Here is a 15,302-nt window from a genome sequence, read left to right as displayed (position 1 = left end):
TCAGTGCCTGATTTATTATTATTTGTTAACTGCCATGTGTCACTGGCATTCTGGACATACAAAGATGTGCTACTGAGATTGCCCGAAGACATTAATATTGTTTCACTACTTCCACAATTTTGTAACACTTACTGCGCATTTTGAGGAGTTTTCTTTCATGCGTGATGAATTTAATTTGTAGGAAATCATGTTCATATTTTGATACTAGTTAATGTACAGATATGGACTCTAAGCTAAGTGACAGCTCCAAACAAATTACAATCCCAGACTTTTCCATATTCCTCATGTTGGCAGGTACGTCTATACACTGTTTGGCTTCTGGATTAACTTGCACTTCATGTTATGATTTGTGAAGAAAATTTTCTCATATTGTTTGGAAAATTTAAATGAAATATTTTTTTTTATTTCTTACATCTACTAACATGCATGCTGACTCAAAATCATGCAGAATATGAATATTTTCATTTGTAGGAGATCATATTCAAGTTCTGATATTGGTAAAAGTACAAAACTGGACTCTCATCCAGGTGACAGCTCCAAACAAATTACAATCCCAGACATTTTCCATATTCCCCGTGTTGGCAGGTATGTCTATACACAGTTTGGCTTCTGTATTAACTTGCACTTTATGTGATGATTTGTGAAGAAAATTTTCTCATGTTGTTTGGAAAATCTAAATGAAATATTTTTTTTATTTCTTACATCTACTAACATGCATGCTGACTCCAAATCATCCAGAATATGAATGTTTTCATTTGTAGGAGATATTCAAGTTCGGATACTGGTAAAAGTACAAAAATGTATTCTCATCCAGGTGACAGCTCCAAACAAATTACAATCCCAGACATTTTCCATATTCCCCGTGTTGGCAGGTACGTCTATACACTGTTTGGCTTCTGTATTAACTTGCACTTTATGTGATGAGTCGTGAAGAAAATTTTCTAATATTGTTTGGAAAATCTAAATGAAATATATATGTATTCTTTTATTTCTTACATCTACTAACACGCATGCTTATTCAAAACCTCCAGAATATGAATATTTTCATTTGTAGGAGGTCATATTCAAGTTCTGATATTGGTAAAAGTACAAAAATGTATTCTCATCCAGGTGACAGCTCCAAACAAATTACAATCCCAGACGTTTTCCATATTCCCCGTGTTGGCAGGTACGTCTATACACTGTTTGGCTTCTGGATTAACTTGCACTGTATATGATAATTCGTGAAGAAAATTTTCTCATATTGTTTGGAAATTCTCAATGAATTTTTTTTTATTTCTTACATCTACTAACATGCATGCTAACTCAAAATCATCCAGAATATGAATATTTTTATTTGTAGGAGATCATATTCACATTCTGATACTGGTAAAAGTGCAAATATGGACTCTCAGCCAGGTGACAGTTCGAAACAAATTGCAATCCCAGGCATTTTCCATATTCCCCGTGTTGGCAGGTAAGTCTATACACTGTTTGGCTTCTGGATTGTTTGCACTGTATATGATAATTCTTGAAGAAAATTTTCCTGTATTGTTTTGGAAATTCTAAATGATGTATATATTATTTCTTACACCTACTAACATGCATGATGATTCAAAAACATCCAGAACTGTGGTAGAACAGATGGATAGTGGTGGCAACATCAGCATCCCACGTGTTCCTCATATTGTGAGGTAGGTGCTCCATTAGGTATGAAGGTAATTGAACCATTTGTACAAGGATGTGCTGAAAAGTAATGCCTCTGAATTTTTTGTGAAAACTCTTAAAGCTATTTAAATAAAACAAAGTTTATGAACATTCTACATCTTTATTCCTCATGTCTACATATTTATTTATGAATATAGTCACCCTGGTGACAAGCACATTTCTCCCAACACAAGACCAGTTTGTTGATACCATCACTGTAAAATGTTTAGCTTTGTTGATGGAGCCACAACCTCACCTCTGCTTGCATCAATTCAGCACTATAAAAATAAAGTCCTCAAAGGTGTTCTTTATGTTTTGGAAACAGATGAAAATCGGATGGGACCAGATTGGGACTGTATGGAGGATAATCTATGACCGTGAACTAAGGTGTCCGAATATTGCAGATGTCACAGTGCTCATGTGTAGTCTGGCATTGTCATGCTGAAGGATAGGGTGCTCCATGTGTGGACAAACTCTTTGTGAAACTCAGTTATAGCACACTGTTTTTCATGTTGTGACATAGTTACGTTACACACCAATATGTTACATGCAGCAGTTTGGAGCTTTCCAGATGTGGAGGGTTGCAACTTGTCATCAAAGCAAGAAAGTCAACCAAGGCATGGCATGTAATGCCTCAACCAATATTGAGAACAGAGTAAAAAATTTTGAGGCATTATTTTTCAACATGCCCTCATAATAAATTGTACAGTAGTTGTCCAGTGGAGAAGATTAAGACATATTTTATTACAAGCTCATTTTGGAAGTGAGGGTGGTTTGACTAACTGAAGTTTGATTAAATCAATGTGTTACTTTTGACAGTTCAGAGCAAAGAGATTTCTGGATAGGCTATTCTGAATGCACCAGTCAGATATTCAACACAATGTTCTACTGTTTAATGATTGCAAAGCAACAGGAAGATGCACTCTACTTGATGGTGTTATACGTTGGTGGGATAGAGGGAAGGCTGGCTTGCCATTGCCATTGCCAGAGCATCGGTGTCAACTCTTTTTCCGGGGAGCTAAATGTCAGAAAGTCAAAAGTTATTTTAATGGAACAATAATGATAACCTCAGTTTATTTGTAGACATGGGTCAAAACGGACACAGGAGTTCATAATTCCAAAGTGAAAATAATTTACAAAGGCTAGAGCCACTGCAGGGTGGTACATAAATGTGTGCAACAATAAACCAAGCATCAGGACCATTACTCCAGTAGGGTGAAGACTGTCTGTGAACCCATGGGCAAAGAATGAATGAATAAGTAAATAATGGATGTTGCCTGGTGCTATTTTTAAGATACGAGCTACCATTTAGAAATCATTAAATTAATGACATATACATAGACAGAGTAAGAAAGCTGCAGATTTCAGAGAGCCCTACGAAGGCAGATTTTAAAAGTATAGTGACTTTTCCATTATAATGGAAGCAGTGAGCCCTGTTGGATGTTCACAAGCTGCCTTGATTACTATCTCTTGGTAATGGATAAATAATACTAAAACTGCTGTTAGCAGAATTTTAGCCCTCCTTGTCTCATTCAAAATTATGAAATTTCCGTAACATACTTAATGAGTCATGTTTAGAGTTGATTTGAAGATGTTGTATCCATTGAAATACTTGGGCCTTCCCACACATTGTTACACTTGACAGCACAAAAACTGGCTGCCCCTAAGAATTGTATGTCCAGCCATCTGCACAGTCCGGCAACACTGTGTGATGAAGAAGTGTCTGGAGGAACTGTTATCTTCCACTTGAGTTGTTACAGTTTTGTATCTGCTCATGTAAACATTGTACAATGCAGACAAAGAGTTGCTGGTTGAGTCCACTCATTCCTTTACCTTTTATCCACATTTCGGCTGTCTGCTAAAGGTATCAATCAGATGAAACCTCAAAGATAATTTGCTTCAGTTTCTGACCCATCAGTAATAGCAATGCCGACCAGAAAAGAGCTCATAGTTGCCACAAGGTCGGAACAGTTTATGGTAGTGTGTTTACTCACCCTAAAACGCCCACTGGTCCACTCAACACTGTCTGCCACTTGACCAGATGAATGTGGTGTGGTGCATCTTGCGAAAGTTTCTATTCTCGCGTTGCTAAGCACATATTTGTTTCTTATTCTATGTTGATTTTACGCACAAAATAACTTTGATAAACAGAGCAAACACTGTGCAGTATACAACATACTTAAGTTACGGTGAGGGTATTTATCAATTGTTGTTCTCTTAATTGAAGTTCTAGTGTAGGTCTTGAAGTTACAAATTGGATTTTGTATACTTGGATCTTATGAACATTGTTTAAGCATTATAAAATAGCCGCAAGTGGAAAATGTTCACAATTTGTGAAATATTGGTAGCATTGGGTTTTTAATAAAGGGGTGAATGCAGCGGAGGCTCCATGAAACATTCAATATTTGTGTGCAGGCAGATCACATCAAAAAAGGATTTTCTTGTGTCAAGAGAGGTCATTCTGGCATGAAAGACTTTCTACCCTGAAGAAGTCTCAATAACTGATATGTGATGAAGGGTGACTATTTAACCTTCGTGTGACATTTGCATTCAATATCCAAAGTTCAGAAGTCAAGTGCAGGAGTACTGCAAGCTCTAATTCAAAGCAACAAAACCCAGAGGGATGACTATTATTGCATTTCGTTTGAATGTCATCAGTTCGCTCATTGAGCATTATTGACAACAAATGTCAAGCACGATGGACACACCTCTGTGGAGGAGCTTTTAATATGCAATACCCTTTTTGTGCCCCCAGATGCAAAATATTATCTGTTCACACTGCCCTTTGATAGAGGAGAGATCTTTTGTTATGGCTCGGCCTTTCATTTCTTCTTAAGAAGTTAACATAAAGACATCATAATTCGTCATCAGTAACAATATTTGCTCAGGAATGCTCAATTAGTAGACTGATGATGCTCAAACAAAAATGCAGTAATATTCACCCTTTGCTTTATATTATGCTGAATTAGAGGATCCAGTGCTCCTACACCCAGAACCTTGCCAGTTGAATGAAAATTTCACATAATTTTTTAAATGGTCACAGTTCATTACATATGCCAATCTTTGAGATTTCTTAAACGTGGAATACTATTCCTGGCAGAAAGATCTTTCTTGAAACAAGAAAATCCTTTCATGACAAAGGAAAGTCCAGAATGGAATTCAACAATATTATGAAAAGGACAGTTGCTACACACCATATAGTGGAGGTGCTGAGTCGCAGATAGGCACACAAAAAACATCATTGGAAAGTGAGCTTTTGCCAACAAAGCCTTTGTCAAAAATAGACAACATAAACATACACACTCATGCAAATGCAACTGGCACACACATGACCGCAGTCTCCGGCACTAAAGCCAGATGCAGGCAGCAGCGCATGGTGGGAGAGGCAACCAGGTGGTGGGGGTAAGGTGGAGGGGGAAGGATAACAGGGTAGGGGTAGGGGACAGTAAAGTGCTGCTGATGCGAGCATACAGGGACGAGGTGGAAAGAGGATAGGAGGGTAGAGCAGCTAGGTGCAGTAGGGAGGTTAGATTGGGGGGGGGGGGGGGGGGAATGAGAGAAGTAGAGAGAATGGGTTCATTGGCGGAATAGAGGGCTGCATAGTGCTGAAATGGAAGTAGCTGCACAATTCAGAAAAGCTGGTGTTAATGGGAAGGATTCAGATGGCACAGGCTGTGAAGCAGCTGTTCAAAAGAAGAATGTCTTGTTCACAGGTGTGCTCAGCAATGGGGTGTCGAGCTGTTTCTTGGCCGCACTTGGCACAAGCCATTCATGCTGACAGACAGCTTGTTCGTTGTCATGCCCACATAGAAAGCAGCACAGTAGTTGCAGCTTAGCTTGTAAATCACATGAGTGTTTCACAGGTAGATGATGATTGTGACTCGACTAGAATAGGTGGCGGTGGCACTGTTGGTGGGAGGACGTATGGAACAAGTCTTCCATCTAGGTCTACTACGGGGATATGAGCTATCAGTCAAGGGGTTGGGAGCAGTGGTTGTGTAAGGATTGAGAAGTATATTGTGTAGGTTCGATGGATGGTGGGATACCATCGTGGAAGGGATGGGAGCGATATTGGGTAGGACATTTCTCATTTCAGGGCATGACAAGAGATAGTTGAAACCATGTAATTCAGTTGCTCCAGTCCCAGTTGGTACTGAGTCATGAGACGATGCTCCTCTGTGGCTGGACAGTGGGACTTTGTGCGGTGGTGGGTGTCTGGAAAGATAAGACAAGGCAGATCTGTTTTTGCACAAGGTTGGAATGGTAGTTACAGTCTGTGAAAGCCTCAGTGATATCTTTGGTGTATTTAGAGAGGAACTGCTCGTTACTACAAATGCGCCAGCAATGGTTGGCTAGGCTGTATGGAAAGGACTTCTTGTTGTGGAATGGGTGGCAGCTGTTGAAGTGGAGATACTGCTGGTGGTTGGTAGGTTTGGTATGGACAGAGAGACTGATGTAGCCTTTTTTGAGGTGGAGATCAACGTCGAGGAAGGTAGCTTGTTGGGGTTGAGTAGGATCAGATAAAACGAATGGGGGAGAAGACGTTTGAGGTTCTGTAGGAATGTGGATAGTGTGTCTTCGCCTTTGATACGGATCATAAAGATGTCATCAACGAATCTGACCAGCTGAGGGGTTTGTGATACTGGGTGTTTAGAAAGGATTCCTCTACATGGCTCATGAATAGGTTGGCATAGGAGGTTGCCATGCACTTGCCCACAGCCATACCCTGGATTTGGTTGTAGGTAATGCCATCAAAGGTGAAGCAATGATGGGTGAGGATGTAGTTGGTTATGGCAACAAGGGATAAGGTTGTTGGTTTAGAATCTGTTGGGCATTGGGAAAAGTAGTGCTCAACAGTGCTAAGGCCATGAGCATAAGGGACGTTAGTGTAAAGGGAGATGGCATCAATAGTGAGGCTTTCCCAATGCCCGATGGATTCCGAACGAACAACCTCCTTCCTAGTTGCCATGACCACCTATATCCTCTCACCAGCAATTACTTCTATTTGAAAGACATTACCTCATAAACCAATTCAGAGTACGGCTATGGGCACCCAAATGGTACCATTCTATGCCAACCTATTCATGGGCCATCTAGAAGAATCCTTTCTAAACACCCAGAACCCTGAACCCCTCACCTGGTTCAGATTCTTTGATGACATGATCTGGATCGAGGGTGAGGACACCCTTCCATATTCCATTAGAATCGCAACACCTTCCCCACCATTCATTTCACCTGGTCCTACTCAACCCAACAAGCCACCTTCCTTTTGTTGATCTCCACCTCAAAGATGGTTACATTGGTACGTCTTTCCATATCAATACCTCCATTTTGACAGCTGTCACCCATTCCATACCAAGAAGACCCTTCCATACAGCGTAGCCACCTGTGGCCATTGCATCTGTAGTGATGAGCAGTCCCTCTCGAAGTATACCGAGGGTCTCACTGAGGCCTTCACAGATCATAATTACCCTCCCAACCTTGTACAAAAACAGATCTTCCTTGCCTTATCTTTCCTGTCACCCACCACCTCACAAAATCCCACCACCCTGCCACAGAGGAGCATCCTCTCACGACTCAGTACCACCTGGGTCTGGATCAAGTGAATTACATTCTCTACCAGGGTTTTGACTACCTCTCGTCAGGCTCTTAAATGTGAAATGTCCTACTCAATATCCTTCCCACCCTTTCCACAATGGTATCCTACCACCTACCAAAATCACACAATATAGTTGTCCATCCCTACACAACCCCACTCATAGGCCCTTGCTTGATGCTTCATATCTCTGTAGTAGACCTAGATGCAAGACCTGTTCCATATGTCCTCCCACCACCACCTACTCCAGTCCGGTCAGAAACATCACCTTCCTTTGAAACCAGTCATGTGATCCACAAGCTAAGCTGCAACTACTGTGCTGCTTTCTACATGGGCATGATAACCTACAAGCTGTCTGTCCGCATGAATGGCCACCGACGAAGTGTGCCCAAGAAACAACTTGACACCCCATTGCTGAGCACACCTGCCAACACGACGTTCTTCATTTCAATGACTGCTTCACAGCCTGTGCCATCTGGACCTTCCCACCAATACCAGCTTTTCTGAATTGTGCAGGTGGGAACTCTCCCTGTAATATATCCTACATTCCCATCAGCCTCCTGCCCTCAACCTTTGCTAGTTATCGTCCTTACCCATCTAGACCCTTCCCTGTTCCCATTCCAGCACTACACAGCCCTCTGTTCCATCAACAACAACACACCCTCAGTCTTTTTACTTCTCTCCTTTTCTGCTAACCCCTTCCCTCTGCTCTCTGGCTAACCTAGCTGCCCTACCCTCTCTACAGCTCGTCCCTGTACCCTACCACAAGCAGTACTTTACTGTCCTCACCCCTACTATCACTCCCCTCTATGCACCAGCCTTCTCCTTATCCCTGCACGGTTGCCTCTCCCATCACACACTGCTGCTCGCAGTCCACCTTCAGTTGCCAGAGACTGTGGTCATATATGTGAGAGTTGCATTTGTGTGTGTGTGTGTGTGTGTGTGTGTGTGTGTGTGTGTGTGTGTGTTTATTTTTGATGAAGGCTTTGCTGGTCGAAAGCTCACTTTCTGACAGTTTTTTGTTGTGCCTATCTGCGACTCAACATCTCCACTGTGTTGTGAATAGCAGTTGTCCTTTTCATAAAATCCTTTTCTGATGTGATTCGTGTGATAGCACTTGCTCCACACATGACACAAATGTTTCAAACTGCCTCTACTGCTTTTACCCTTCTATTAAACCAAAAGTGAACAATATGTTGCAAATGTTAGGCTTTTGCCACTTGTGACTCCATGTTATAATGACAATTGATGGATACAGTCACAGTAACTGATGCATATTCTGTTACTCCACAGTGTTCACTTGTTTTATTGTAGTTATTTTGTGGGGAAAGTCAAAACTACAATAACAGTTGATTTTTTGGTTACCAATGTGAGAGCCGAAATGTACAAAAGATGCACCACACCGCATTTCCCTGGTCGGACAGCAACTTGAGAGAAGCAGCTGGTGGTAGGTGACCAGTTGTTGGTACCCACTGCAGAGCAAGCGTTCGAACAAAAACTGTTTTGATCTTGATTAACCCGCGAGCTCTTTTGTGGAAGGTTTTGCTATTGCTGGTGGGTTAGAAAATGAAGCTAGCAGCCAGGTGAAATGCAGTTAAAGAAATAAATTAATGTGTTGACTCTTTCAAGTACCTTAGCATCTACAATGTGCATTGTAGACAACAAGAAGATATAGCACTGTAACAGTTAAAGTGGAAGACAATACTTCCTCCGGACACTTCCTTATCCCAAGGTGTTGCCAGATCATGCAGATGGCTGGACCTGGACTTCAGAGGAATAGCCAATTTTGTGCTTTCAAGTGAACGTTTTACTAAATACTTCATCAGCCTAGAACAGATGACCTATCTGTGTGCTCTTGCCATCAATAATTTCAGCAGGTGCAACAGCATCACAGCTCAACCTTAGAACAATGAAAATGAGTTGCCTATTGACATATTCAGTTACCTGTTATGTCAGTATTGTACCTTTTCAACATGTTCATCATAGGATTATTAGTTAGTAACAGTGGTACAATGCTACATGGGCCTGTTTAGATACTGGGGTCATTAAAAAGGGCATTTTTTTCATAGGAAACATGGTATTTTTTACTAGTGGAATGGATATCACACAAGGACATTAAGTTTACAAATGTAAAGTCATAGACCTTATCCTGATATCTAAAGAAATAAATGTGTGTGTGTGTGTGTGTGTGTGTGTGTGTGTGTGTGTGTGTGTGTACGTGGTGCCATCTGCAGGTTTATGCTAAGAATATGTTTAATCATAGTGAGATTCAGCTGTTGCTCATATTTAAGATCACCCAGTGTGCAATTAATTAAGTGATCATAACTAGTAACTGATCAGTTCATAACAGATTTTAATGAACATGCTCTGCTGGAAACTTGGTCCCATTCGAATGGCTTTAATGTGTGTTTAATCTCAATGAAACAGTTTTGGAAATTTTGTGTTATTTGCCATGGTAAAGGATGGACTCTCTTATTAGTAGGAAATGTAACTTTTTCATATGTTTTGTTTTTGAAGTTGTCTTGTATGTCATATGAAATTCATAAAATATACTGCCACTGCTGAAGTGGGAAAAGCTTGAGAGTGGATTCATAATACACTATCAATATCTGTAAAACATTGCATAAAATCAGTTAGTGTGAGATATAGTGCATTTTGAGTGTTTCATACTCTTCCAAACTTGAAATCCACGTAGTTTAACATGAATGATTAACTGGCCAACTTATCTAATTGAAATGCCTTTTGTTCAAATTAACACAGTTATGAACAGTTTTTCTCAGACGTAGATAATGTTGGAGGAGGTTTATGTAGTCATGTGCAACATTTCTCTGTAACTTCTTTTGTAAGTATATTCATAGAAACAAACAGAATGTTGGAGCAAGCCGAATGTAAAAGGATTTGTACATAAAAATACTTAACTAATATTCCTGTGTGCTCTTCATAAACTTAACTAACCTTTGCATCATATTAACCTAGTATAATTCCCACTTTCTATCCTCTGTACTAACATGCATGAACCTTTGCTACATACAGGAAAGGTGAGGAAAAAAAATCAGTTACCTTGTCAAATTATTATAACAGCCAACCACCATATTTAGCTTTTGGAGATAATATCCACTATCCCCGGCTTCCTCGTGTCACCCTCAGTACTCAGGATTACGTAAAAGTGAGTATGCTAAGTTTCTTTGTATTTCTTATTAAGTCAATTCCTACTTTTCTTAGTGTTTTTATCCATTTCCAAGACATTTCTCATCTTGTTATATTAAGGTACTGGCGAGCAATAGTTTCTGCATTTAATGTTTTAGGAACTGTGTTTAGTACAATTTATAACATGTTAAAACACACTCTTTCTTTGTGCTCAACTGAGATTGAGTGAGAGGAAAGAGGAACTGGGCAGGAGTGAACTGAAGGGGGGGGGGGAGGGGGGTGTAAGCTGCAAGAGAGAGGGAAAAGAGTGTAGCAACAGGTGCACATAAGGAAAGTTGCCTGTAGTACATGATGAAATAGTATAGGAGGCATGGTTTAGGAGGGAGCACAAGGTGTTGAATTGTTCAGTGCAATTCACTGAATTTGTGCCATTCTTCTGTATGGAAGGAAGATCACTTAACTACATAATGTCTGAATGTTCTTTGTGATCTATTTAAAGTAATTTAGTATTGCAGAACAGTACCATAGCACTATTGTCACATGGTGAGTGCCCCAGTAAAAGACTGTTGGGCTTGAAGCAATAGTGTTGTAGATATTTTGAAGAAAGTGGGTGGAGTGTTTTGGCATAGTGCTACGGATATTTGCCACATTTTTCCCCTTATACTCAAGGGCACCCTGGTGAGTTGCAATAAGTCTAATCTTGCTTGGCTGCCTAAATGAGTGTATCCAGAGCCATTTATCATGAAATCATAAAACTATTTCGCCTTTTGTTGCTATTCTCCTTGCAATCGAAGTTGCTGGATGACTGGGTTCTAAGAACTTCCAGCGGAGTTCTACCTTCCTGATGTTTTTTCCTCATGCTACTATTCAGTGTCAAAAAATACTGAAAATGTGAATATAGGAAGCATACACATGTATCTGAATGTTACCTGCCTGGCAGGAAAATATGTACAAATCCCATTCTAACTATATCAGTTAGGCACCAATTATAAAGTAGTAGTATTGGTATGTTTGGCAATCAATAAATGCAGTCTTAACCTTTATTTAGCAAGAAATGGTGCCACATTTCCTCCTCCTCCCTCCCCCATCTTGCCCTTCCAGCACTAAGATCCTGTTTTTTGATTCTGATTTGTTTAATTGCATACTATAACCTATGACTGTTCTCAAAATCTCTCTTTACAGTATCACAGTGATTGAAATGTGTGGATAGGTGGTTCCTAGTTTAGTTTAATGTTATGGAGAAATTTAATGTGGAAAGATTAACTTTGAGGTCACGGAAACAGCCAAAATTTGTATGCACATCTTTCATCAAAACATGTGCAGCCAGGTGGGGGTTGTGTAATGCTAGCTTTGCTGCAAGTCATGAACTGATGGAGGATTTCTTGTTTCAGTATTTAAAGAGGAAAATGAATGTTAACTGAAAAAGAAAAAAATGTATCATATACTCTAATTACTGTGTTGTAATGTATTCTGTGGTTTAGTCGTGATCATGAAGTTTGGCAAAGCTACACAATATGTTTACAAAATTGTAGTATAATGATATCTTTTACTAGTGGTCAGCTTGCATTTGTTTAATGCTATAATAGCTCCATTTTATAATTATAAATAATTTTGATAGCATTGCAAATATGTGAATATAAGAGCATGTTACAGAAAAAGTGGGTGCTTCAGGATTACAATTTCTTCTTACACCTTCCCATCAGTTCCATTCCAATGTGTTAGATGGCAAAATTCACATTGCATGTGCGTCAGAATAGCTTGAACAGAAACTGGGGACTATTTATTCTCACAAAAAAGAAAATAAAAAAAGGTCAAGTAATTACATATAGGGAAATACTTCCTTTCTGGACTGTTGCTTAAAGAGTTTTGTTCAGATGCACACTTCATTTTTCCAAAAAAAAAAAAAAAAATCATGAACCATTGCAATTGAAATAAAAGGAAGCCTCTTTTTTGTATCTGATAGTTGGTGATACTGTTTGAAATATAACCACCATACCCAAATCTTCAACACAGCTTGCTGTGGTACTCCAAGTTTGTGGCTCGAGCAGACTGTAGATTTTTTTACTCCTTGCAGAACTTTCTGTTGACAGAGACAACAGTGTCCCTAAATTGTTGATACCAAGGCACATTGCTCAGTTTACATGGCAGTTATTTTCCATAATTCCTTCTAAATACACATTGTACTGTTGTAACAGATAAACATTTCGTATATTCCAACATAGAAAGCTCTCTTTTTGCTTTGGCATCTTGTCGAGGCACTGCACTCCTAATGCCAACTGATGGCCACAGTGCAAACTTGATGAGTTTGTGGCTTTATTCATCCACCAATCATATTTGTACAAATAATTTTTGGAAAGTGTAGACCTTTGAAAATATATGAATCATTTATAGTGACCCTGTGTAAGAACAACTCTTTTACATTAGCTCAATATCATAGAGATCACAAGATAAGATTTCTCAGTTTGGATTTTTATAGTAGAAATAATGCTCCTAATACTACTACTACTACTACTACTACTACTACTACTAGTAGTAGTAGTAGTAGTAGTAGTAGTAGTATTAATAATAGTAATAATAATAGTCTCATATTTTTACTGTAACTTAAATAGTTAATTGATCGTATATTTCTCTGTTTTTTCAGTGACAGCAGCAGAAGATAAGCTGTACACACAAGAGAAAAACATTTTTAATTCCTGTGATTGTTTCATCCTCAGTAGCTCAAGTAGCTCCAGCTTTGTGGGCAGAGTGAGCACAATAAAGTCCATGTATCATTACTGTATTTTCAGAAGTTTTTAATATCTTATTGTTGCATTCAAAACTGTGATTCTGCAGGACATGCATTGCATTATTTTTAAAACATAAACAAAGTGATATGTACAAATTTGCCTCAGTGTAGCTGATAAATAGGATTAGTTAAATAAATGTTCTGAACTCTGAAATGAAATGTTAAACGTATGTTATATTTTAATGCATTGCGTGTTAATTTTCTTTTTATATATTTGAGGAAAACTGCTGATGGTGTATTTGCAGAAAATGAGTGTCTATGAAGTAAAATGGAGTAGCTGGAGAAAAAAAATAACTTGTCAACAAAGCACCAATAATCTTTACTGAACTTTTCAAGTGCTATAATGTTAAATTGTTTGACAACCTTTGAAATGTTCACATTTTCATGGCTAATAAATTCTGCTGAAGAAATAATTTTCAGAGTTCTGGCATGAAAACAAAAGAGAAGTAGTCATAGACAGAACATGCCACTTGAATAAAACATTCCTTTTGAATAGATAATAGTATTCATTTCCATATTCATTACCCATGAAACATAAACAGGGGATTTTCAACTGAAATAGGAAATTTATACTAATTTACCACGCCAGCAAATTATATCAGTATTATCATTTTATTTTGACCCACTTGTTAGTAAGAAACCTCTAAACAACAGAAATTATTGTGCATTTAATACTTAAGTCTGTGCCACTCATGTGAGGTACATACAATTTTGTATGACTGCTAGGTTCATTTCATCACATTTTTAAGTTGTAAAGCTTTTGACTATTAATATTCACTTACGTGCAAAATAAATGTATTAATATAGCCATAGTCCACTGAAATCAGCCATTTTATTTTCAATGTATTTGAATTCAATTGCTCATAAATTTGTAATTTATTTGTTGTAACTGAGATCCATTTGTACATGTGGACCTTACAAGAGGTGTTGTTGGAATATGTATTGTATTAAAGACTGATGACTGGAATGGGCATTTGAGTTTGCATCTTTTATGAAGTAATTATTAATCTTTGTGTTCCTTACTGCTTGCAGTAAATTGTGATGAAATTCATATTGTACTTTCATAATAGTAAAGTCATTATGTGTTGCTATTTATGTTAGACATACAAGCCATATATCTGTGTGCACAAAGAGGATAGTGACAATATCTATTTTACCCTTGTACACAATGTGCCATTGATACTGAATAAACATGTATAGTTTTTTAAGACTAGTTATTAATGATATAGAATAGGTTTTGTTTGTATTTGTTGTTTCATGAGCATTTTAATGTTTTTGTTGAAAGCTGCTGACATAGTCAAACAGTTCTTGATGAAGTATCTGCTATTTTTTCAAAAACTGAAACAGTGAAATATAACTGTTTGTAGTCTTCATTATTCAGTTAAGATTGTTGGTGAAGACCCGTTATTTCAGTATTTTAATATTCCTCTGTGAGTAGTTTGATATTGCATCACATTAAATTCCGTTTTTATTAATAGATGCATGTCAAATGCAAGTGCAAACCAAAAAAGAAATTTGTTATTTTCTCATTGTATGAACTAATGAGAAAGTGGAAACTTAATATTTGATAAAAATACATAATCTACATTTTTTTGAAAGTTTGTTCTTATTTCACTAATTCCTATTTCATCCCATTGTATTTGCAAATAGATAAGGGACTATTTGTGCTTGTTACCCGTGACAAATAATGACTACAGTGTTAGTTAATAGCAGTGTAAGTTAGTTTTATACAGAAGTCATCTTAATAGTACTATGTCATATGTAAGTGCAGCTACTTCTCCATTAATATTTTACCGCTCTTCATGGGAGTTGTGAGCTCCATCAGTTTTTAAGCAGGACACTAGCTCCAGCAGTTTTTAAGCAGGACACTAGATGGATTATGTATAAGTGATAGAAATCCATTGAAGGGGTAGCATATCTGAGGTGTTCACTTCATACAAAGAAGTCTCTGCAAAAGAGAATGTGTGATGTCATTTTAATCAATAACGCTGCTATAAGAGTATTTTGTTCAGCTGCTCTTATGGCTATGAGCTGATTTTGACACCATGATCTTTCTCATTAGGTATAAAGATAATACCGCCAGTAAAC

At 38.2% G+C, this 15,302-nt stretch overlaps 1 protein-coding gene across 4 annotated transcripts in view; it reads left to right on the top strand.

Annotated features, from left to right (window-relative positions):
• Nucleotides 1-13,627, top strand: part of LOC126162595 (prominin-like protein) — a 510,115-nt gene extending 496,488 nt beyond the window's left edge. For all 4 annotated transcript variants that reach the window (XM_049919200.1, XM_049919201.1, XM_049919199.1 and 1 more), the window contains one exon: nt 13,071-13,627. In XM_049919200.1, coding sequence (XP_049775157.1) covers nt 13,071-13,089 — 19 coding nt within the window. In that variant the 3' untranslated portion in view covers nt 13,090-13,627. The remainder of the gene's footprint in view (nt 1-13,070) is intronic.
• Nucleotides 13,628-15,302: the final 1,675 nt, after the last annotated feature.

This window comes from Schistocerca cancellata, chromosome 2 (assembly GCF_023864275.1).
Source record: "Schistocerca cancellata isolate TAMUIC-IGC-003103 chromosome 2, iqSchCanc2.1, whole genome shotgun sequence".
NCBI lineage: Eukaryota > Metazoa > Arthropoda > Insecta > Orthoptera > Acrididae > Schistocerca > Schistocerca cancellata.
Note: the sequence above shows the minus strand (reverse complement) of the source record. Positions and strands in the feature narration are given on the sequence as shown.